Consider the following 25,551-nt stretch of genomic DNA (forward strand, 5'->3'; position numbering starts at 1 on the left):
TCCAAAAGAGTCTGGGGACCAGTCTTACTCTTAAAAGAGAGAAAAACCTTTTGCTAAACTGAGGTTACTGTTTTGAATTTCAGCGTCTGCATAGAGGGCAAGTTTCAACAGTGTACGCGTCACTCCTGCCCACCGACCTGTACTATCCTAGGAGGACGCTATTTCAGTACATTCGATGGTGCAAGCTACTCCTCCGACGCTCGTTGCGAGTACGTGTTGTCGCAGAACCTGCCAAATAAAGACATCCCTGAATTTAGTATCTTCATGGTGTCTGAATGCCTCTCCGAACCACACAAGACATGTCAGTATGTGAGCGTCAAAACACCTGATGGGACTTTTTACGAGTAAGTTTGTTTTGAGTTAATCTTTGTAATTGTGTTTAATTTATGATACAAGGCAATGGACACTATTGGTAATTACTCAAAATAATTATTAGCATAAAATCTTACTTAGGACGAGTAATGGGGAGGGGTTGATAGTAAAAAACATTGTGAGAAACGACTCCCTCTGAAGTAACGTAGTTTTTGAGAAAGTGTGAATTTTCCACGGATTTGATTTCGAGACCTCAGATTTAGAATTTGAGGTCTCAAAATCAACAATCTAAACTCACACAACTTCGTGTGACAAGAGTGTTTTTTCTTTCATTATTATCTCGCAACTTCGACGCCCAATTGAGCTCAAATTTTCACAGGTTTGTTACTTTATGCATATGTTGAGATGCACCAAGTGAGAAGACTGGTCTTTGACAATTACCAATAGTGTCCAGTGATTTTAATCCTACATGTATCTCAAGTTAGGATGAGTAACCCGTCCTAATTTAGGATGGGTTCAATGCGTCCTAACGTCTACGGAAACGGAACTGAACTCGTCCTAAGTCCTAAGATTAATCCTAAGTCAGGAAGAGTTTGGTATAATCGACAGCGGTGCCTACATCATGCAATTTTTAGAGCTGTTATACTCTTTGCATACAAAGTAATTTTTTTGATTTGTTTTCACCAAGGCTCAAGTTTTCCGGCACAGTCACTGTGTCCAGCAATGGAAACCAACCGGTTCAAGAGCTGAAACTCCCGTACGCCAATTTCAACGGCAACAACACAGTTACTGTCAAGAAGATATCGTCGATCTTCACTAGGTTCCAGGCACCAATTCTTGGTATCGACATTCTGTGGGGAACCGACAATCGCATCTATGTCACTGTGCAGGAAAAGCTTGCTGGAAAGGTTTGTTTTGGTTTTTTGTGTTTTTTTGTGTTTTTTGTTTTGGTTTTTTGTTTCACCAGTGTTTTGGAATTGTATGGTGTCATTAGAACATCTAGAGCAGCAGGGCCCAATTTCATAGAGCTGCTAAGCACACAAATTTGCTTAGCATGAAATTTTTGCCTTGATAATAACAGAATTACCAACCAAATTTCCACGTGATTTTCAGGATAAGCAAACAACAGCTAATTACCAGTAACAAGCAGTATTCAACAAATGGAAATTTTTGTTTATTTGTACTATTTATAAACATAATCTACTCAGCAAGTAGATACACACATGGTGTTACCGCAAACAAATGTATAGTGAGACCTCACCATGCAATGCATCAAATCCCATAGAGTCTTTACATGTACAATGTATGTACTAGCTCTGAGCATGCGCACATTACTGAGAGATTTACCTGGTTATCTGCTGCCACCAATAGTCTCATAATTTGCTCCTCTTTTTTGTTTGTCTTTTGGTTTGTCTTTGTTCCTATTTTCCCGTGTTGCCCTCCCTTTGTTAAGCCTGGTTCATACTTCCTGCGAATGCGAATGCGAAGCGAATTTGACGTGAATTTGACGTCACACCCTCCTTTCACAGCAATATTTGCAAGGGAGTAGAGCATAGTTCAACTGCTGCGAATTGTTCGTTGCGAATTTGTGACGTCAAAATTCGCTTTGCATTCGCAGGAAGTATGAACCGGGCTTTAGGTGCTCTGTTCTTTGTATAGCGCCTTATAAATGCTTAAATGTATTATTATTATTATTATGGTTAAATTAAAGACACATTTTTAGCAGTTTTTGTTTTGTATTCCTTGTTGTTTTGTCTAGATCTACGGTCTGTGCGGGTTCTACGACAGTAAATCCATCAACGATTTCCTGCTGCCGTCCCTAGGCTCAACTGCCGTAATTCATGACTTTGTTAAAGCCTGGAAATCCAACAACAAATGCTCCGACAAGAAACCCGAGTTCACTTCCAGCTTCTTGGAGAACGAGGCCATTGCTTTCTGCAGCAAGATAAAAGCAGCTCCTTTCGATGCCTGTAAACGGAATGTGGATGTCGACAAGTACCACAAGCTGTGTTTAGCGGACTACGCCAGAACAAGTAGTGGAGGAGCTGAGTGTCTGTCGTTAGCAGCATACGCGCTGGAGTGCGCTAATGCCGGTGTGTCGATAGACTGGAGGTCTGATGAAATGTGCCGTAAGTTTCACAACTTCATGTCATTTTATTGTTGTCGAACTTCTTGGCCCAAAGGCGAAAGTTGCATTACGTTTACAGCATATAAACAGTATAGGCCTTGAACTTTCCTCTTCAAGGGAATGTACATGTTTGGTAATTACTCAAAGCTAATAGTAACTTAAAAACTGACTTGGTAACGAGCAATGGAGAGCTGTTGATAGTATAAAACATTGTGGGAAACGACTCCCTCTGATGTAGTATTTGAGAAAGAGGTAATTATTCACTAAAATAATAAAAGACTTTTTATTCCTATCTGAAAGCACACAAATTCGTCCAACAAGGGTGATTTCTCTTTCATCAATTTCTCGCAACTTTGATGACTGATTGAGCCCAAATTTTCACAGGCTTGTTATTTTATGCATATTATTGGATACACCATGTGAGAAGACTTGTCTTTGACATTTACCAAACGTGTACCTTCCCTTTAAGGAGCACAGCAATTTCCTTCTGGTAAGGGGAAGTTCTAGGTGGAACATGTAAATTTGTATTTGCACCTTGCAGAGGGCATCGCAGCAAAAACACAGGGCACCATGGCAATAGACCTTTATCACACTGCAGCCATCTTGAATTCTCCCATTGATATTAATGTTACTAAACCGAGGCTGGAAGAACAAAATAGTCTGGTTCCTAATTGCAAAATGATTATTAGCATTCATTATCGTTATTCGCTACAAGGATCATGACCAAGATGGAGGCAGTATGTTGCTGTGGGTGCCATTGGGTATTTTGAGGCCCTTATTCATTTCAAACATAAGAAGAAAATCTGTCAAATTATGTTGATTTTGTTTTCCCGCCTTTTTTTCCCAGCCATTTCTTGCCCGGAGGGAACAGTAAACCAGGAGTGTGGTTCTTTATGTAACGTTTCCTGCAGTGATTTAGGGAAGACCACTGACTGTCGCGAGCAATGTGTTCAAGGATGCCAGTGCCCCCAGGGAGAGGTCAGTATTATAGACACAGGTTAGAGGTTAAAGGTCATGACCCCTGAGTTTGTATTTGTATCCGAAAGCCTAAAGGTTTTATTGGTAGTAAGCGTTGCGCAAAATTATTTTGTCTGAATGTGCCTTCTGCTACCAGCACCTCCCTCGACGCAGTGTCGAGCAGCCTTTTGAAATTTGGCTCTGGATGCCCAAACAGAAACAATCTGTAAACAGCAACATACTAATAATAATAGTGGCTTTTATAACACCCCTTTCAAATATTCTGCCTTTTCATTGGTTTAGAGCGCGTCACATAATATGTCTTAGTTTTACTAGACGACAGCCATGTGATAGGACATCGATTTGCCGTGTGCTAGTCTGAAGACTATCACACGGCGTGCAGTACCCAGACGTCCGTTGCGTGTACGAGGATGATAAATTAATAGTGTGTACACAACCATTTTGGATTACATGACGCACTACATGTAGCACAGTAAAAGTTTTCACAATCTGTATTCGCGCCGTCCGTGGATTGTAGCATTCAGGTCTGTAACTTAATAGTACAGTATTTAGAATGATCTCGGGAAAATGAATGCTCTGGGGATCACCTCGGGAGTCATATTTTTAACCGTAGCACTCGAAGCAGTCAATATTTGTAAACTAGTTAGTGTGCGTTCAATTAGCTTCCCTGGGTCAACCCCTTTGTGCCCCGGTGCGTTCGAATAGCTTTGCCGTCATTCCAGGGGCTCACCAAGGTCAGCCCTATCAAGTGTCCTGCCTGTGGAACGGGTCACCTGGGGTTGGCCCATAGAGCTATATAAAAGAACTAGAGGGCGCACTGGCCATTGGCAGCAACGCTTTACCGCTGTGCGCACACGGAGCACCGTCGGGCATGGTGAGACCGGGCAAACAGCGCGGAAAGTACCCGGATGTTATAATGCTAGGTATACACAAAACGTAAACAAAACAAATTGACGGGCGAAGTTCCCGATCTGTGCGATTGATTCTGAACGGAAAATTAATAGTTTTTGACCAGGCTTTTACTGAAAGGATATTTACAATACCTTTGTGAAGAGGAATAGATAATCCACAGAACAGATTGAAGAGGTTGATCAGGAAAAGTCCAGTTACTGGCCTAAAAACAAGATGTTTTTTGTAAGTCGATGTCTCTAACCGCTCGGTAAACAGTATTCCATTGTCACGGTGATGCAGGACAGTTCTTATGAACAGCGGCAAGCCACTGATTTTCTTGACAAGTTGTGTGCCGTGATCGTCTTCCTCTGTCAGGTCTTGGAAATGCTCATCTACATTGTTTCGGCGTTTAGCCTTTGTAGTGTCGTACCCATTTTGGAATTTTTAGGATCAAACTTGAAAGTTACAAACAGAAAACGTGTGGCAACAGGGTCACACGAGAGGGCTTAAGGATACGAAATCTAGGACTGAATGCATCCAATAACATTTTGCTCTACCACAATCCAAATGAACTTTGGCGACGAAAAAAATTTGGTTGTAGGGTTAGAAGAAAAAACTACATGTACGGGAATGTGATAACCACAACTCCATGTATACTTTTTGTTTAGGCCTACATGTAAAAGTCAAATTTTGTGAACTTTCTTGAAGAGACTTTCAATCTTACCCACCCGGTGGTAAACATGTACATCCTTTGGGCTTATCAATTAGCACCCTGACATTCGTTTGAAGGGACTTGATATTGCAAGAAAACGAAAGCATAACACAACAAACGCTATGGAATTTATATTTCCAATTATTTTATTAGGTTAAACAAAAAACCTTATTCAAACATAAACAAAATGTTATATGAAAGTTAATTAAAATAAAACTTGGTAAATCCAACAGAAAAACACCTGTTCTTATATGTAAATCAACAACATGCAACACAAACTTTCCACTTTTTCAAATCTGAAGACTGGTCCCTGCATTCAACTAAAAATTTGAAATAATTCAATGTGTTTGCAGATAATATATTGTACAGATCTACATCAACCATTGAAAGCCTGACCCAAAGAAAAAAAAGAGTATTCCTGCCCCCCCCCCCAAAAAAAAATAAAATAATAATAATTATGATAATAATGACAAACTACACACAATGTCATTTGTGCACAAATAGAGAATTTACAAGAACTTGCCATGTATCTAACATTCCACCAAGTTTCAAATTAATCGCATAATTTCTTCGGAAGATATACGTTTTCAAAAAATACACCTTTAATGCCACGTCTTGTGACCTCTGGTAACGACATCACGTGACCTCTGGTGACGTCATCGATCTGAAACTTCACACATAATGACTGCCAGCAATCAACGTGTGTACATTTTGAGGTGATTACACAAAACTTCGCCACTGAGTTTTCAACCTGTCGCTAGAGTTGCACTTTGTGACGTCATTGATATTTGTTTTTGACTGCTCACCCTTGCCAGGCACTAACATCGTTGAAAGTCACTTCATAACTTTTGCCATTTTTAGATGAGAGGTCACGCACACGAAATAAAATGAAGACCTAATTTATCCCTACCCAATCCTGCAAACAAAAACCTACGGTCTCTTGTGGCTGATTTGTTACAGATTTTCAAATATTTAAAATAAAACACCTTTAAGATGATGTCACAGGACAGGTGATGATGTCATAATGACATCCTTGTGGGAGATGTAAATACTGTCTAACAAAATCATACCCTGGGCACTATAGACATGTAGTGTGACGCGAACTGCTTGATTTCCTCAGAGAACATGTGACCATGTTTGTCTTTCCCCATTGACTTCAGCTCATTTTCAATCAGCGTGAAAGTATTCGGTCCGAAGTTCAGCTTCAACACCTTCAACTGTCCCTGGTTTATCATTTTTTGATCTTTGCATACATGTGCTCTTCTGCAACATTAACAGTTTTTAACGGAGGAGGTTGTGAGCCAGGATCCGCTGTCAGCATTTTTCTTTTAGGTGGAGGCCTCTTACTCACTTGCTTCTGTTGTTTATGTCGTGGGTAAGCTGGAAAGATGGAGGGTACAGCAGACTCATGATTCCATGTTGAATATTTTCTCGGTCATCTCTGGGATGATTACCTGTAAATGTAAACTTGGTTGTTTATAACATATTTTATAGGTTTTGAAAAAATATAGCAAATTCTTGCTTTCAATTGATTTATTTATGTAAATCACAGTAGGAATGGCCAACAACACTTCTGTAGGGTCATTCCGAGTCAATTCAACCTTTGTAACATGACCGTCAAATCACGCTTTGTAACCTGATCAACATTCTGATGTGGATCTTGGACTCCCTAAAGAAACTCCAAGAACTTTTGACTAACCAGCATGACCTGCCGCATTCGAACATCCATATCTCCGAAAGCAAATCAGATATACACTTAAAGACACTGGACACTATAAAGACTAGTCTTCACACTTGGTGTATCTCAACGTATGCATAAAATAGCAACCTGTGAAAATTTGAGCTCAATCGGTCGACGAAGTTGCGAGATATTAATGAAAAGAAAAAAACACCCTTGTCGCACCCTGGTCACACAAAGTTGTGTGCTTAGACCTCAAATTCAAAATCTGAGGTCTCAAAATCAAATTCGTGGAATTGGTGGAAAATTACTTCTGTCTCGAAAACTACGTCACTTCAGGGGGAGCTGTTTCTCACAATGTTTTATACTATCAATTCTCCCCATTACTCGTAATCAAGAAAGGTTTTATGCTAATATATAATTTGAGTACTATTACCTATAGTGTACACTGCCTTTAAACATAATTTTAAAGCTCTTGAAATAGCCTTCATTTGTTAAAACAAAACCACAATTGTAACATGTGTTCTTTTTCATTGTAATATTTTAGTTTGGGGATAGTCAGATTCCAAAGCATGTTAAGTTGACAAGGAATGACCCTGTAAATTAAATACAGTACAAGTAAATACAAACCTCTCATGTAGTCATCCTTCATGAAGTGCTCAATGCACAACTTGATTGCCGTCACCCACTTTAGTGAGTATAGCCTGCTTTCCAAGAGGAAATCTGAATTAAAAAGAAAATCCCATAATAAATTAACCATGTTTTAATGAAGGCATCTTATAATCCTGGGATAGATTGCATCTTACTGCAGGCATGAATTCCATAAACCCCTTTTGTGATTGGACATACAAATTTTGTGCTAAAAAACTAGTTGTCAATGATGAAATGGAATAATTTTACCTATTGTTGACGTCACATGTAATGTTGACGTCACGTGTATACCCACCTGGCAAGACCCAATATTACCTAACTTGGAAGTTGGAGACAACATTCACGAAAAGTAGCACCCAGTCAGATCCTGAGATTGCAGATAGGTTTTTGGTCTAGAAAACGCTATTCAATTAAATTTGACAAAATCCTTTTTCAACAGTAACAGTACTCTCAGGAGAGCTTTCTTGTTTTATTTTATTTGTATGATGAGTATATGAACTCGGATAAATAAAAACGACCAACCAAGGCAGGATTTGTCAACATAATTTGTCTTTAGTCCTCCCCATATGCATGCATTGGCCATGATTTCCGTGCGAAGGATCTACAGTGTACATGTTTATCTGTTTCTGTAGCCTACAACATTGTTCAGCACTTCAGAATCGATTTGAATAGAACTTGCCACTGCTTGCCATCAACAATTAAACTTGGCCCAAAACGTTAAGAATGTACCACATAGTTTATAACTCTAGTGAAAATATGTAATGTTTAACCATGGAGGAAGGACCCATCATCCGCGAACTTTCTCAACAAGAAAGTTACATATAGTCATGATAGGCCTAGTACATTTTCATTACGGCAATTCTGTCCAGTTTTCGGACACGGGAAAAAAAACGTTCATATGTTATTCTTATTAAAATAAATTAGTGTGAAAAGTACCTTGAAATACTCACTTATTAAATGAGAGAACACCTCCCATGACTCGACGGTTGGTGCAGTCATAAGCTGCACAACTTTCAGGCATTTTACTAACGATTTGTTAGACTGTGCGGGAAAAATTAGTGGCTTTCCTACGTTCAATCAATGGTTTACGTGCACAACAGATACGGGCAAAACACACGCGATTGAATTTTATGCCCGGTTTCCAAATGTCGACACGACGTCCTTGTCGGCACAGCATACAGCCGAGTGCGCCCTCTAGGTCTTATTATATAGCTCTATGGGTTGGCCCCAGGTGTGTGATGTCACTACAAGTGGGCGAGTGATCAGTGGCAACCTCGTTCCCAGGGGCGATCGATCTCACCGTGCCATCGTGTCATAAAAACGCGGGGATTGATCAACATAAAAAAAACCTTAAAACTACGCACGCACGCACTTAACATCTAATGCATAACCAATTTCCTGAGCCAATCAGCGTTGTTTCCCAGTACATGCCTCCCAGGGGTTAGTGACGAGAGGTATCGATAAGGCGCGCTGCCCATTATCTTTTCGATAAGTGCACTGGGTTCTTTTACCTGCGTTACACATCAACAGGGACCAATAGCTTCCTGTCCCATCCGAAGAACAAAGCATTATAGTTAAAGACAGTGGACACTATTGGTAATTGTCAAAGACCAGTCTTCTCACTTGGTGTACCTCAACATATGCTTAAAATAACAAACCTGTGAAAATTTGAGCTCAATTGGTCGTTGCGAGATAATAATGCGAGATAATAATGAAAGAAAAACACCCTTGTCACACAAAGTTGTGTGCGTTTAGATGGTTGATTTCAAGACCTCAAGTTCTAAACTTGAGGTCTCGAAATCAAATTCGTGGAAAATTACTTCTTTCTCAAAAACTACGTCACTTCAGAGGGAGCCGTTTCTTACAATGTTTTATACTATCAACCTCTCCCCACTACTCGTTACCAAGTGAGGTTTTATGCTGATAATTATTTTGAGTAATTACCAATAGTGTCCACTGCCTTAGAGTGTCTTGCTCAAAAAAAGAATTACATGGAGAAAACAGGTACTAGTTGCCTCTTATTTCCTGTAATGAAACTAACTTGTGCACTTACAAATACTTTACTAAACTATTTGTGCTTTTTGTAGGAGTTTGACGATCAAGCCGGTCGGTGTATAGCTACAGCAGAATGTCCTTGTGAGTCCAATGGAAAGTCATATCAATCTAATGCAAGTTGGAAGAACAAATGTAACACATGGTAAGAAAATCCAACTCAAGTATTGGAAACCTGTCTATCAAAAAAATAAAGTACTTTATGATAATAAAAAGGTATTTATAAAGTGCTACATGTAAGTTACCTTATTAATGGTCTCAAATTGCTAAATAACAACATAATATTACAGAGGTTTTCCAAAGAAAACAATTTAAAAAGACAGTTACAAAAGTAGGGTCAAGGATGTTTCGGACAAAGCGCTAGAAATCAACCAACGGTTAACAAGACTCATGTTACATGTACCCTCTGTGCTGTGCAGCCATTTAACATGCGTCTGCAGCAAATACGCAGGTACCATGGCTGCACGGCGCGGCGGGTAACATGAGTGAGGTTAACCGGTGTACATCAACTTGATCGTTCCAACCGTTCGTCGATTTCCAGCGCTTAGTACGAAACGATTGCGGGTTTGAGGGAACAGTGAAGAATGATTTCTCATTTGAACAACTGTTCGTTTGCTGATTAAACTGTGCATACTCCGTCGTTATAATGTTTGAAGATTACAACATAACTTTGAGAAGAGGAATAATCATGTTACCAAGGTAACAAACAAAACAATTGTTGCACGCTGTGATTTGGGGTTCGTGGGTTTTGTACACCCTTGTGTGAAAATGGCACCCTCGGCTTCGCCACGGATGCCATTTTCCCCCTCGTGTGTACAAATCATGAACCCTGTCACAACGTGCAACAATTACATATTGTATAACCTAGCGTTATTGGTTTTTGAGCGCTAAAACTTTACAATTTATTACCAAGGTATAACAAGAAACATTGACTATTGGTTGACAAATGGTCACTGCTCAAACGTGGCCCTAGCTTTCCAGTTTTTAGGTTTATTGGGTCTTTAATAAATTTTCAACGTTTTTATGACACGGCCACATGAAGATTAACTTGTTTTGTTTAATTTATTCAATTTTATTTCAGCACGTGTACGAACGGCGTGGTGAAATGTTCCGACACAATATGCACAGGTACAAATCATTTATATTTCTTATTGGAGACTTGTCGCTTGACACAGAAAACCTAAACCTGATTAAAAACAACAGTATCTCTTACAAAACAATGGGGCCCACCGCATTTTACCCTTTTTAGATTCAAATTTTGGAGTATATAAAATTTGTTTACCACAAACACATTATATTAGGAGTTGTTTCTCAAAATACTTTAAACTGTCAACAGCTGCTGTTGGCATCCAACCGAAAGTTGTTATTGTCATTTATTTTAATAGGAATTACCAAACATATACCTTCCCTTTAAAGAGTTTGGTTACTTTTTGTACGATACGTCCACAGATTTACATTAAACGTATAGAGTTGAAATATAATGATGGTAGAAAGCTTTCCTTAAAATATTACTTGCTAAGGTGCTGTAGTTTTTGAGAAAGTTTTGAAAATAATCGTTGTCTAGATTTTTGTCCATAGCAACAAGGAGTGTGATTTAAACTTATATCACAAAGCGTACAAAGCATTTGCGTCAAATGCTGATCGCCACATGCAATGCTTGAAGTTTGCTTGAAGATAAACTCCTTATCACACTCTGCTCATGGAATACAACAAATATAGCGCTTCTGCATTCGTCTCAAATCCTTCGGCTGCGTGTGATATGGGACGCCGAAGCGCTATATTTTTCTGTATTCTCGCGTTTGTGTGATAGCTTAAAGACGATGTGACCTGTGACGTCACATGTTTACAAAAGAGCCACCGAGCCTGGACTTTCTGCAGGCACGATTTGTACACAGCCTAATGGAAGAAAACATAATATCTTATATTTTATGGAGAGTGCACTGTCCATTTTTGTTCAACTTTTGATATGATGAAAGGGGGCACGTCTCAAAACTTGTCCAGCTTTTACGTTCATAATTCTTGGATTTATGTGGAAATTATGACACAAAATGTAAACTTTCCCATAGGACCAGTGCAGTATCTTGCCTGCCAGACTAGCCAAAGAATGTACAAGGTCACACTTTTTGTAAACGAGATTCACATAATTTTTGTTGATTAGCATTTCTTCTTTTTATTTGATTGTCTAGCCTCGGGTGACGAGTGTCCGAGCGGGCAGGAATATATCGATTGCGTTGAGTGTGAGCGGGAGTGCAGTAATCTTCACTTGTCATGCCGTCAGGGAGAGTGTACGCCCGGCTGTGGTTGCCCAGAAGGCACGGTCAGACAGGACGGAATCTGCATACCCCAAGAACAATGCCCATGTTACTATAACGGAAAAAGTTACAACACATACGAGTCTTTCAAGATAGACTGCAACCAGTGGTAAAATTAATATTTGTAATCTTCTTCTTAAACAGCTACCTGAGCGGAATGTTTTCAATGCAAATGGTATTTTAACTTGTTTATAATGCACTTGTTCACCAATTTAATGTAATTTTGATATGTGTACACTTCTGAATTTTTTCGTAATTATCGATTAAAAAATCCGGCCCAAACTTAAAGGTTTTGAAAAACTAAAAACACTTCTCCTGTTGACGGCGCTCGTCTAAGGACAATGCCGCTGACGTCATGTGTGGGACTTTGCTTTGTTATTCCTCCACACTGCAACAAAACGGCTTTACAAATTGGAGCTCCCAACTATGACATTTTGAGAGTGATTACGTAACGGGGCTTTTCGGAAATCTCTCAGAAAAGCCCTGGATAAGGGCATTCAAAATTATTATTCAAAATTATTATTATAAACAATTAAAATCTGTTTATAATCATATGACTAGATTTTCTTATGCATTGAAAACATTGTAAGTGACATTCAGCAAGTTAGCAACTTGACATTTTGTTTGAAACGGTTTGTAAACAAATTGTTGTAACTAATTAATGGTACGGTCACAAATCACGAATGTTCCCTAAAGGAGCATAGCCGGAGAACACTCTTACCCGCAGAATAAGCTTACAGTCAACTTTAATTTGGAAGCCCCACTGAAAACACACACTGACACTTGACACACCCCAGGGCATTTGGTACATACACTCCTATTAGATGTTAGCCGTTGGTTATTACTAGGCATTCAATCTTCAATTCAATGGCTTTGTCGATTGATACCATGTCAGAAGAACTTGTGAGCTGCCAGTTTTGCGCGCAATTTTTCGCAATTTGTCACTGGATCGGTCGAGGACTGAAAAAAACATGCGTTGCCACATGGAATCTGGGATACTGCAGCTCAGGGTTAAGATCTACGCCTAATGTTTTTGCTTTGTTGTGTTTTTTTTTTCTTTCAGTGTTTGTCTTCCAGGTGGATCCTTCGTTTGCGAAGACAGAATTTGTCCAGGTGAAGATTTGCTTTTTGTAGTTTCTTTTTATTACCCTACACCGTGTAAAGCTTGAAACAATACTTGCTTTTTATTGGTGAACATTGCACAAGCCATTTGTTGGCGATGTCACACTGCCAGAGTTTGCAAAAACAAAAATAATTTGTTTTAAAGACAGTGGACACTATTGGTAATTGTCAAAGACTAGTCTTCTCACTTGGTGTATCTCAACATATACATAAAATAACAAACCTGTGAAAATTTGAGCTCAATCGGTCGTCGAAGTTGCGAGATAATAATGAAAGAAAAAACACCCTTGTCACACAAAGTTGTGTGCTTTAAGATGGTTGATTTCAAGACCTCAAGTTCTAAACTTACTTCTTTCTCGAAAACTATGGCACTTCAGAGGGAGCCGTTTCTCACAATGTTTTATACATGTACCATCAACCTCTCCACATTACTCATCACCAAGAAAGGTTTTATGACAATAATTATTTTATTATTTTGAGTAATTACCAATAGTGTCCACTGCCTATAATAATTTAAGACACCTTTGGTTATTGTCAAAAGTCCAGTACTCTCACTTGGTGTATCCCAACATATGCAAACAACAAAAAATCTGTAAAAATTTGGACTCAAAAGGTCATCGAAGTTGCAAGAGAATAATGAAAGAAAAAAAGCGCCTTTGTTGCATAAATTTGTGTTTTCAGATGCCTAATAAATGGCTTCAGGTCGGAAGTCTTATTTAGTCATTAGGTTTAATGACCCAAGTAATTCAATGTTAACACACCAACTTGTGAAAAAGATGTGTAGTTCCCGTTTTACTGTGGTGAAAATCAGACATTTTTAAATTGAACTTTCATTTAATAACCATTTTGGGGGTCAAACTCACTTGTTAAAGTCTATATAATTTTGTTTGGTTTTCTTATCTTTTTTGACTTTGTACAGCGCAATGGGACTCCGTGTGTAATGCGCTTTATAAGAACGATTTATTATTATTATTATTATTGTCAATAGATGGGTTGCAGTACGCGTCATGGCCCGCCATCTTTGATGTATTAACAATGGAAAACCAGTAGCTATTCATGCCTGCACAATTCATCAAATATGGTGGCCGATGACGCCTATCACAATCCATCTATTCCTTTGTGTAGATTTCAAAAACTTGGTCTCCAGAAAACTAATGGAGATCAATAGTATTTGACTCTAGATAACGGACAAAAAGAAAGTCAGGGGCGGATTGCACCAAGGGGTCTTAAGCCGGTCTATGCGCTATAGCCGGCTAACTTGAAACACGCTTAGACAGTCTTTAATTATAGACCGATTGCAATAGCGTGGTCTATAATTATAGCCAGTCTTGATTCTTAAGCCTGCTCTGAGCTGGCTATAATTGGTCTTTGTTTTGGTTTTTAAAGATGGTGCTGCATTTGTTAGTTGTAGATGATTTTATACAAAGAGCTCTACGATGAGATTGTGTTTTAGAAATAGCTTACACCCATTAGAGGCATTATGATGATATACTTTGTAAGTATCAAATGTTCCCAACAGTAAAAATTATACAACTCAGAGATTGGATATCCGATGATTCAAACCAAAGCAATTAGAACAATGCCATACCGCCAGTGCCTGCAGAAATGCTTATGGGACGACTGGTTTATATTGCATTACTTTTCGCGGACTTATCTAAGACTGTCTTTATGACTGACAAAGCTAAGACCGTCTAAGGCAGATAGCCTGCTATAACTGACTGGTCTTAGACTGCTGACTAAGACCGTTTTATTGCAATCCGCCCCAGTATTGGAGGACATTAGTCACTACCAATCCATAAGATTATTGAATAAGGATTTCAGATTATCATAAGTGTTTACGAAAGAAAACTCAAGAACAATTTTGTTTATTTTATTTTGACTGTGGAATGTTCTGCTCTTTTTCAGCAACCTGTCGTGCATATGGTGATCCGCATTATCTTACCTACGATGGACGCAAATATGAGTTCCAGGGTAATGTAGCATACTTCTTCTATAAAACGCCTAAACCCAAGTTCTGTTAAGGAAAATGGACAAGAAAGTTCAGATTTGGGATAGAATGTACGAGCCTTATATCCACGAATCTACATGAGTCTATTCTCTGACTTAAACTATTTCCCATATTGATAATGTAACAGTATCAAGGAATTGGATTTCTTAAAAATAACACTTCTCTGTCTATCCCATTTCGTGTACTTTGTCAAATGACGGAATTTGTCACATGATATAAATATTTTGCAAAATAGGCATTAAGATAGGCATGCTTTGTTGAGTACAATGTCAGTTTGCTCAGTTATCTTTCATATTTTGCATAAACAAATAATAATAACTATTATATGAATGCAGTCTATTATTATTATTACTATTGTTATTACAGGAGACTGTAAGTACGTGTTAACGTCGGACGATTGCGGGGAGCCAGGCTACAACAGCGTCTTCAGTGTATACGTAGAAAACGTCCCCTGTGGAACGGGTCAAGTGACGTGCACCAAGGCAGTTTCCATCCAGATTCTTGACGTGAATATTTATCTCGTACGTGGAGCGGATCCAGCTATTACCCCACCTCCTCCAAAATGGACTAAAGCAGTCTATCGCATCATCAAGTCTGGAATTTTCCTTGTCATCAACACCGCCCATGGTAAAGTATTGTCTTGTCAATTCATTAGTAATTTAAATCAGCGCAAATCAGAACTTTCATCATGTGAATCATAAGCTGTGATTTATCCCCCAGTGGCAATGATCCTTTAATAATAGTAATAATATGAACACTTATAGTGCGCCGGTATCCACCACAAGTGATGCTCATGGCGCAAGGAAGAAACACAAAATTAATAAAAAAAGGCAGCTGTGAAAAAGTGGGTTTTGAGGGCCTCTTTGAACTTATGAACAGAGGACATGTTACGGATATTAAGAGGTAGATTATTCAAAAGTAAAGGACCAGCATGTGATGCTCATGGCGCAAGGAAGAAACACAAAATTAATAAAAAAAAGGCAGCTGTGAAAAAGTGGGTTTTGAGGGCCTCTTTGAACTTATGAACAGAGGACATGTTACGGATATTAAGAGGTAGATTATTCAAAAGTAAAGGACCAGCATGTGATGCTCATGGCGCAAGGAAGAAACACAAAATTAATAAAAAAGGCAGCTGTGAAAAAGTGGGTTTTGAGGGCCTCTTTGAACTTATGAACAGAGGACATGTTACGGATATTAAGAGGTAGATTATTCAAAAGTAAAGGACCAGCATGTGATGCTCATGGCGCAAGGAAGAAACACAAAATTAATAAAAAAGGCAGCTGTGAAAAAGTGGGTTTTGAGGGCCTCTTTGAACTTATGAACAGAGGACATGTTACGGATATTAAGAGGTAGATTATTCAAAAGTAAAGGACCAGCATGTGGATGATCTAAGACATCTGGAAGGATTGTAACGGGTAATTAATTGACAATTATACTGAGGAGCAGAACCATGTAAAGAATGAAAAACAAGCAGAAGAGCCAGTGAAGAGCATTCAAAACCGGAGTGATATGGGTTAAGCCTGGGCGAATAATTCAAATATCCGGTTAATGGCGAATAGGTTTTCATATCCGTAACCGCGGATATCCGCAATTGGGCGCGAATACCTATTTATAAACCGGATAGTTCTGTAATTACAACCAAGTAACCGGATATTCTTTAATATCCGAATATCCGCGGACGTCGGGCGACAACTGATAGGAATGTTTTGTCTGAATCCTTATGAAACTTCTATTAAGACAGCATAAAACAGCAAAAATTAAGTATTTAACTATGCTCACCTCCGTGAAGAGTTAAAACAATGACACTTCTGACGCAATTTGTTCAAAGATTACGAAAGTTTTCCTTCATGTAGAGTCAATCACGATCAAAAGAAAAAGCAAATCGCCATCTTTAAATTAGATCCGGTTATTTTTATGAATGAACCGAGTGACACTGTCTAAAACTAATATCAATCCGCCCATAAGATCTCATTCACAAACGAACAGCGCCAATAGCGCAAAAACTATTCGAACATCCGGTTAATTTCGGATAGTTGGGCAGCGGTATCCGAATATCAAAATTTTACTATTCGCCCAGCACTAATATGGGTTCTCCTGGAGGACAAAGTGACCACCCGAGCTGCAGTGCTTTGCAGTCGTTGCAAATGAGAGATTTGATTCTGTTGTAAAAGTCAGAAGAGAGAATTACAATAATCAAACCGGGAAGAAATCAGAGCATGAACAATCTTTAACAATCGCCCATTATACTCCCCTGGAAGTATTGTCAGGGAGATGGCTCAGTGAGCTATTAATCCTAACCACTTCAATAACTTTAAACTAACAGCTCCAGACCAGACAGAGTGTAAGGAGTGAAATAGCATAGAGCTACATGTATATTATATTGACTAGAGCGCTAACACCCCGTAACACACGCACTAAGGTTTTGGAGCCCTGTGGGTGCATCCATGATGTTTACATGTATGTACAAACCAATACAAAAGTTTGAAATTTTGTATGGCAATTGTACGGCTATTTGCAAAATAGTGTGTTTGTTTTTTTCTGTGTGTCATTGAACCAAAAAATGCAGCAAATGTGAACGCACAATCTGCTGATGAGCGTACAAACTCTGCAAGTAAGAACTGTTACCAAAAGTCACTGTTCCCATTAAACACTTCCTGCCTGGAACTTACTACCCGAGTCGATTCGCGGTGCACCAACTCTGGATAAATTCAAGGATCTCCTACTTAAAATTGAGTTGGCTGATCTATATAACAAAAATTAGTGTATACCGCCTCCTTGCATCGTGGTTCTGTACGGGATAGCCACAACAGGCGGTTGTACAGTAATTGACAGATGCAGATGAAGATGCAGAACTCACGCGTTATGTGCATCATGTTTAAAAGGCGCTTATGCTTCTTTAGTACATCAATCAAGTCGAACTTAAGTTGTTCCAGGGTGAATGTTTTTGTCAAAATTACTTTACCGACAAAAATGAAAACATTGCAAAACTCATCGCTCGGCGCACCTGACACTTCTTTCATAAAAGAATGAGATTTTAACGTAGTTTTCTTATTGCACCCAGGCGTAACTGCGTTGTGGGATCACGGCACATCCATCTACATAACCTTAGACGGGAGATTCGCAGGGAAAGTTTGCGGCCTGTGCGGTGACTTTGATGGTAACGCCGACGATGATTTTAGAACCAGATCAGGAGAGGTAGAAGCAACCGCTCTTCTGTTCGGTCACAGCTGGAGAACGGACGGTAGCTGTGAGATTCCACCTGATCCAGTCCATCCGTGCGATGTGGCTCCTGATCGACGTGATTGGGCTCAGTTTGCTTGTGGAATCATCAAGAAAGCTGTCTTCGAACCCTGTCACCATGTGGTAGGTGTATGCCCTCAGAGTCAAGGATGACAGAAAATGGAGTGACCCCAGTTTTTTCACAAAGAGTTAGTTTTATCTCAAGTTAGGACAACATACTCGTCCTAATTTAGGACGATCCTTAAGTTTTTATTATCTCCTAACTCTTTCTGAAATTGGCCTATTTTTAAATATTTTAAAGTTATATCAACACTCTTCTTTGTTGTTACCTTTAAGCGCGAGTGGAATCAGACGCGCTATATTTTTCTGTACTCCATGAGCGCGATTGTGATCTTCAATTTATCTTCCAGCTTCATTAAGTCAATGAGGTTAGGTTAGGTTTTTTTTTTTTTTTTTGGGGGGGGGGGGGGGTTTGCACGCACAGATTAGAATGTAATTTTTGCACTGACCATATGCGGAGCTTGACGCATCGTCACTCACAGAACGCAGAGTGCAATATAGAAACTGGGAGTAGGTTATCGTCTGATAATCACACTCTGGTTCGAGCATCTGATTGGAGGATGAGCGCATACTGAAGGTAAACAGCTAAAATGTTGACTGATTTTTCTGTCATTTTAGGTGGATCCTCAAGATTACTACGATAACTGTGTCTTCGATACTTGTGGATGTGATCGAGGCGGTGATTGTGAGTGTCTGTGTACGGCAATCAGTAACTACGCTGCACTCTGTAACAGCATGAATGCGCCAGTACCGTGGAGATCCGATGGAAACTGCGGTAAGTTTAACAGTGATAGAAATTTAAAGGCAGTGGACACTATTGGTAATTACTCGAAATAATTATTAGCATAAAACCTTCATTGGTAACGAGTAATGGGGCAAGGTTGAGAGTATAAAACATTGTTCGAAACGACTTCCTGCCAAGTGACAATGTCATTTTCCACGAATTTGATTTCAAGAACTCTCAGATTTAGATTTTTAGTAATGGAGAGAGGTTGATAGTATAAAACATTGTGAGAAACAGTTTCCTCTGAAGTGACTACTTTTTGAGAAAGAAGTAACTTTCCACGAATTTGATTTGGAGACCTCAAGTTTAAAATTTGAGGTCTCGAAATCAAGCATCTGAAAGCACACAACTTCTTCTGACTAGTTTTTTTTCCCTTGATTGTATCTCGCATGTGAAGTTCTTTTCACAGTGATACAATTTGATACAATACAGAACAATTATTAAAATTATTATTATTGTTATCATGCAACACCATTATTATTATTATTATTATTATTATTATTATTATTATTATTATTATTATTATTATTATTATTATTATTATTATTATTATTATTATTATTATTATTATTATTATTATTATTATTATTATTATTATTATTATTATTATTATTATTATTATTATTATTATTATTATTATTATTATTATTATTATTATTATATTTCTAAAGGTCTGCAGTGCGAGAAGGGTATGGTGTACCAACCCTGCGGGGAAGTTTGTAACGGAGAGTGTTACGATACTCCAGGAGTTGCTGCTCTTGGTTGTGAAGTGACTTGTGTGGAGGGTTGCCACTGCCCGCCAGGTTTCAAGCTCTATAATGGAGAATGCGTGGATATGGTCGAATGCGTGTGTTGGTATAAAGATAAAGAAGTACAACCTGGGTTTATCATCAGTGAGAACTGTCAAACTTGGTGAGTACAAAAAACAACTTAGGAATATCGCTGGCTCAGTGCTATATGGTTGTTAATGTTTGGTCATTACTCAAAACAAATATTAACTTAAAAACTGACTTGCTAACGAGCATCGGAGAGCTGTTGATAGGATAAGACATCGTGGGAAACGACTCCCTCTGAAGTAACGCAGTTTTTGAGAAAGAGGTAATTTTCCACTAAAATAATGAAAGACTTCTATCTGAAAGTACACAAGTTCGTCCAACAAGGGTGTTTTTTCTTTCATCATTTTCTCGCAATTTTGATGACCAATTGAGCCCAAATTTTCACAGGCTTGTTATTTTATGCTAACGATGGGATATACCATGTGAGTACACTGGTCCTTGACAATTACCAAATTGGTACAGTGCCTTTAAAGGCAGTGGACACTATTGGTAACTACTCAATTTAATTGTTAGCATACAAACTTACTTGGTAACAAGCAATGATGGAGAGCTGTTGATAGTATGAAACATTGTGAGAAACTGCCCCCTCTAAAGCAATGTAGTTTTTGAGAAAGAGGTTATTTCTCACTCAAATGTTAAAAAGGCTTCAGCCTTTAATTAGGCATGTGAAAGCACACAAATTTGTACAAAGAGGATGTTTTTTCTTTCATTATTCTCTTGCAACTGTTGATGACCGATTGAGCCCAAATTTTCACAGGTTTGAAATGGATACACCAGTGAGAAGACTGGTCTTTGACAGTTAGCAACTGTTTCCTTGACTTTTAACTGAAAATTTTCTCTAATTCTGAGTAAAAGAAATCTATGTTGAATGTTTTTCTTAGAAAATGAATGTTACTTTTTACCAAATAGTTCTTTGAAAACCACTCCTTAAAGTAGGCTTTAATTTTGTTGTGCTTATAGCTACTGTAAGTGCTTACGCAGCTCTATGAAATTTGTCCCAGGGGTACATGTACGTTTCCCACCATCCTACAATCTAGACTGTTTTTAAAGGCAGTGGACACTATTGGTAATTACTACAAACAATTATCATCATAAAACCTTTCTTGATTACTAGTAATGGAGAGAGGTTGATAGTATAAAACATTGTGAGAAACAGTTCCCTCTGAAGTGACTACTTTTTGAGAAAGAAGTAATTTTTCCACGAATTTGATTTGGAGACCTCAAGTTTAAAATTTGAGGTCTCGAAATCAAGCATCAGAAAGCACACAACTTCGTGTGACAAGGGTGTTTTTTCTTTCATTATTATCTCGCAACTTCGACGACTGATTGAGCTCAAATTTTCACAGGTTTGTTATTTTATGCATATGTTGAGATACACCAACTGTGAAGGCTAGTCTTTGACAATTACCAGTAGTGTCCACTGTCATTAAGAGGTTTATCAATTCCTACCTTCAGCTCCCATGAGTTATTTTCATCCTAAACATTTTTCTCTTGTAGACCCTTACCAAGAGTGGATTTTAGGTTTTTTTCGGAGCAAACTTGCTTAAAATAAAAATAAGAAAGATTTTTCTCTTGTAGACCCTTACCAAGAGTGGATTTTAGGTTTTTTTCGGAGCAAACTTGCTTAAAATAAAAATAAGAAAGATTTTTTTCTTGTAGACCCTTACCAAGAGTGGATTTTAGGTTTTTTTTCGGAGCAAACTTGCTTAAAATAAAAATAAGAAAGATTATTTTCTAACAAAAACATCAAGTACATAGTTTAACATTGCATTCAGTTACACAACGACATAAATATGGTAAAGAAGCCTAACCACAAAAGACCAATAAATTGATAAACAAAATAAAACTTCTGCGAATAATTACACAAAATCTAACACTTCTGCTTTTGTTCTTTTGTTTAAAGTACATGCGTGAACGGCTCAATAATCTGCCAGGGACCTACATGTACAACACGTAAGTGCACTAAGCCATATTTGGCCACGTGTTAGATTTTAATATTGTCTAGCACATTGACGTGCTCGATCAGAAGTTACCAATTAAATTTGAATTTTTGCTTGTGGGTGTGTGTGAAAAATCCACATGATTATGCATTCTCTACTTACACAGCTAGCGCAAAAATTCAGCGCTTGCCCATTAAAAGGAGTTGGTCTCAATCTCATACTTCAACCGAAGGCCCACATCATAGTGTTATATATTTAAGAACTAGAGGGTGCACTGGCCTATATACATGTACGCGTCCCGGCATGCGCGCAGGCGGCCACTTTCTAAGTTGACAAAACAGCCATCTCACACATGTCACAGCGTGTGTTTGTGCAGCCATTTTGTAAGTTGAACAAACAGCATCGCGTGAGCGTTCAATAAAATTAACTCAAGCGTTTGTTTCATATACAACGCGCGTACGGAATGGCGCGCTTGTCATCTTGCGGTTCCGTCGCATTTGTGCAAGCAGCATCACCAGTGCGCCCTCTAGTTCTTATATATAACTCTATGGCCCACATACATGTACATGTACCATGCAGGAAAATACTGATTGTTGAAGTGCCTTGAGCGTCACTGAGTGACAGTAATGCACGCTATATAAGAAGCCACTATTATTATTATTATTATTATCATTAATACCTTTTTTTTTTAACAGCTGGTTCTACAACAGCCGGTGGTACTACAACAACCCCATCGTTTGTCACGACCCCGTGCACATGCCCTCCTGGTGACTTCACATGCTTGGACTGCTCGAGATGCGTTTCATCAGAAGGGGTTTGCGACGGAAACAACGATTGCGACGATATGTCGGATGAAGAAAACTGTGAATGTTACTACGGTGATGAAGTTTACCTTGTAAGAAACTATTTCCTTTTTTATTTTATTTTGTTTTGGGGTCGGTGCCTGGGGAAAGGACATGTTTTCAAATAACCACAGGGACTTGCTAGAAACCGGCCCTTGAATGGTCTTCAGATACTGTGCGCCTTATAAATAAAATATTATTGTTATTAGAGATGAGATTTTTCAGACTTTTATCTGAATTCAGACTTTTTAAAGGCAGTGGACACTATTGGTAATGGTATTTGTCAAAGACCAGTCTTCACACTTGGTGTATCTCAACCTATGCATAAAATAACAAATTGTGAAAATTTAAGCTCAATCGGTCATCGAACTTGCGAGATAATAATGAAAAAAAAAGCACCCTAGTCACACAAAGTTGTGTGCGTTTAGATAGTTGATTTCGAGACCTCAAGTTCTAAATCTGAGGTCTCGAAATCAAATTTGTGGAAAATAACTTCTTTCTCGAAAACTATGGCTCTTCAGAGGGAGCCATTTCTCACGATGTTTTGTACCATCAACCTCTCCCCATTACTCGTTACCTAGAAAGGTTGTATGCTAATAATTATTTTGAGTAGTTACCAATAGTGTCCACTGCCTTAAGTCAGCCTGGTGAAGAAAATCAGCCGTTACTTTTTCCATAATATAACAAAATCCTGCTGTTTGATCTACTTCTCTGGTGCTGAGAACGCTAATTCTAAAAGCTTAGTGGAATTTATATCTCTAGGGTTTACCGTACATGTGGAACAGCCATAATTTCAACATACATCAGCAGAATTTGGATCCAACATGTGTGGTTTCAGACCTTTTTGTGAGCAATGACTCTCACCCTGTGTTATTATTAAAGGATTTGGGTACTTTTTCAAAATGTCCATAGATTTAGATAGAACTTACAGGGTTTGAAGATAATGATAGTGGAAAGCTTCCCTTCAAATATTACTTACTGAAGCGCTGTAGTTTTTGAGAAATGAGTAAAACAATGTAATGAATACGTTTGTAATGCTTAACATAATTTTGGTCTCATGAGACGAAAATAATTTTCATGACATTGTTTTACTCATTACCCCAAAACTACAGCACCTCATTTTCAGGGAAGCTTTCTACTATCATTATCTTCAAACTGTGTAAGTTCAGTGTAAATCTGTGGACATTCTGTTTTTTGTCCTACAAAAAGTACATACACCCTTTAACTGACATTCCTTGCACCGACAGATTTGATTTGGTGGAGCTTGTTTGAAGAGGAAAAGAGAAAAGTTGTTTTACCAAAATAAATTTCTTCTCGCTTTTTAGGTGGATCAAGAATTTCCTGGTGACTCTCCGTGCGAGACCTGTAAGTGCGAACTTGGTTCAACGACCCCAACGTGTGAGAAGATATGCAACCTGACATGTGCTCCAGTAAGTATACTTTATATCCATTTTACAATATAATCTCTGCTGATGACTAGAGGGTCACGGCCGAGTGGTTAAGAGCATCGAATTCAAGGTCTGATGCCAAGTCACCGGAGTGTGGGTTCAAATCCCGGCCGTGACACTTGTGTCCTTGAGCAAGATACTTTACTGTAAATGCTTTTCTTTACCCAGGGGTATAAATGGGTACATGTGTAGAGGTTGATAATGTGAATAAAAAAGCCGTCGGAGCGCTATGGCAGCTCGGGGCTGTATACTCCCTATTGGGAGCTGAGAAAGATTAAAGGGATGTTTATTGGCCCAATGACATGGGAACTAATGTAAAGTGCATTGATACCATAGAGTTATATAGCCTATAAGAACTAGAGGGCGCACTGGCCTATATACGCGCCCCTGCATGCGCGCAGGCGGCCACTTTCTAAGTTGAACAAACTGGCATTGCTTAGCGTGTGTTTGTGCAGCCATTTTGTAAGTTGACAAAACAGCATCGCGTCAGCGTTCAATAAACTCAAATTCCATCGTGTACTTCGTATTCAACGCGCGTACAGAATGGCGCGCGTGTCTCATTGCGGTCCCGTGGCGTTTGTGCAAGAAGCATCATCAGTGCGCCCTCTAGTTCTTATATATAACTCTATGATTGATACACTGTATTGTGAAATGTGCTATATGAGAATTTGTTATTATTATTATTACTATTATTATTATTATTAGAGCAAGCTAGTGTATCATTTTATTTCATTTATTAATTTCACAGGTAAAAATGCAAAGTACAGAAAATAAGAACGGTAAAGAACACATGTACAAACAAATAGGAGAGTCAACCCCATACAAAAGTAGCACCCCTGATGGATTTTAAAAAAGGACACTAAATTACTATCGAGTTGATCTCCTGATGCAACATTTTAAGTAACAGACAATATAAAAGGACATTATTATGTGTATCAATAGATGGACAGAAGTTGTGTGCTTTCAGGTGCTTGATTTTGAGACCTTACGCATGGGGTCTCAAAATCAATTCAAATATTTTATTGAGAAATTACTTCTTTTTCAAAAACTACTTTACTTCAGAGGGAGCCGTTTCTCACAATGTTTTATACTATCAACAGCTCTTCGCTGCTTGTTACCAAGTAAGGTTTTGTACTAATAATTATTTATAGTAACTACTAATAGTGTCCAGTGCCTTTAAAATCACTGGACACTATTGGTATTTGTCAAAGACCAGTCTTCTCACTTGGTGTATCTCAACATATGCCTAAAATAACAATTTAACAAACCTGTGAAAATTTGAGCTCAATTGGTCATCAAAGTTGCGAGATAATAATGTAATAAAAAACACCCTTGTCACACGAAGATGTGTGCTTCTAGATGCTTGATTTCGAGACCTCAAATTCTAAATCTGAGGTCTCGAAATCAAATTTGTGGAAAATTGCTTCTTTTTTGAAAACAACGTTACTTCAGAGGGAGTCGTTTCTCACAATATTTTATACTCCTAAACAGCTCCTAATTACTTGTTACCAAATAAGTTTTTATGCTAATAATTATTTTGAGTAATTACCGATAGTG

The 25,551-nt window shown here is 38.5% G+C and overlaps 1 protein-coding gene and 1 long non-coding RNA gene across 4 annotated transcripts in view; one reads left to right on the forward strand and one right to left on the reverse strand.

Annotated features, from left to right (window-relative positions):
* The window catches only part of LOC139948994 (uncharacterized), a 210,612-nt gene that overhangs the window by 18,720 nt on the left and 166,341 nt on the right, over positions 1-25,551 (forward strand). For all 3 annotated transcript variants that reach the window (XM_071947379.1, XM_071947381.1, XM_071947380.1), the window contains exons 11-26: positions 84-344; positions 1,001-1,220; positions 2,072-2,441; positions 3,288-3,418; positions 9,438-9,547; positions 10,484-10,530; positions 11,589-11,823; positions 12,778-12,827; positions 14,742-14,807; positions 15,211-15,471; positions 17,906-18,207; positions 18,763-18,919; positions 19,600-19,840; positions 21,668-21,717; positions 22,400-22,599; positions 23,872-23,976. In XM_071947379.1, coding sequence (XP_071803480.1) covers positions 84-344; positions 1,001-1,220; positions 2,072-2,441; positions 3,288-3,418; positions 9,438-9,547; positions 10,484-10,530; positions 11,589-11,823; positions 12,778-12,827; positions 14,742-14,807; positions 15,211-15,471; positions 17,906-18,207; positions 18,763-18,919; positions 19,600-19,840; positions 21,668-21,717; positions 22,400-22,599; positions 23,872-23,976 — 2,806 coding nt within the window. The remainder of the gene's footprint in view (positions 1-83; positions 345-1,000; positions 1,221-2,071; positions 2,442-3,287; positions 3,419-9,437; positions 9,548-10,483; positions 10,531-11,588; positions 11,824-12,777; positions 12,828-14,741; positions 14,808-15,210; positions 15,472-17,905; positions 18,208-18,762; positions 18,920-19,599; positions 19,841-21,667; positions 21,718-22,399; positions 22,600-23,871; positions 23,977-25,551) is intronic.
* On the reverse strand, positions 6,159-8,433 carry LOC139948985 (uncharacterized). The gene is made up of 3 exons (XR_011787504.1): positions 8,301-8,433; positions 7,330-7,422; positions 6,159-6,475 (listed from the first exon to the last, which is right to left on the reverse strand). It is a non-coding gene; the product is annotated as an uncharacterized lncRNA (long non-coding RNA).

This window comes from Asterias amurensis, chromosome 16 (genome assembly GCF_032118995.1).
Source record: "Asterias amurensis chromosome 16, ASM3211899v1".
NCBI classification, from domain to species: domain Eukaryota; kingdom Metazoa; phylum Echinodermata; class Asteroidea; order Forcipulatida; family Asteriidae; genus Asterias; species Asterias amurensis.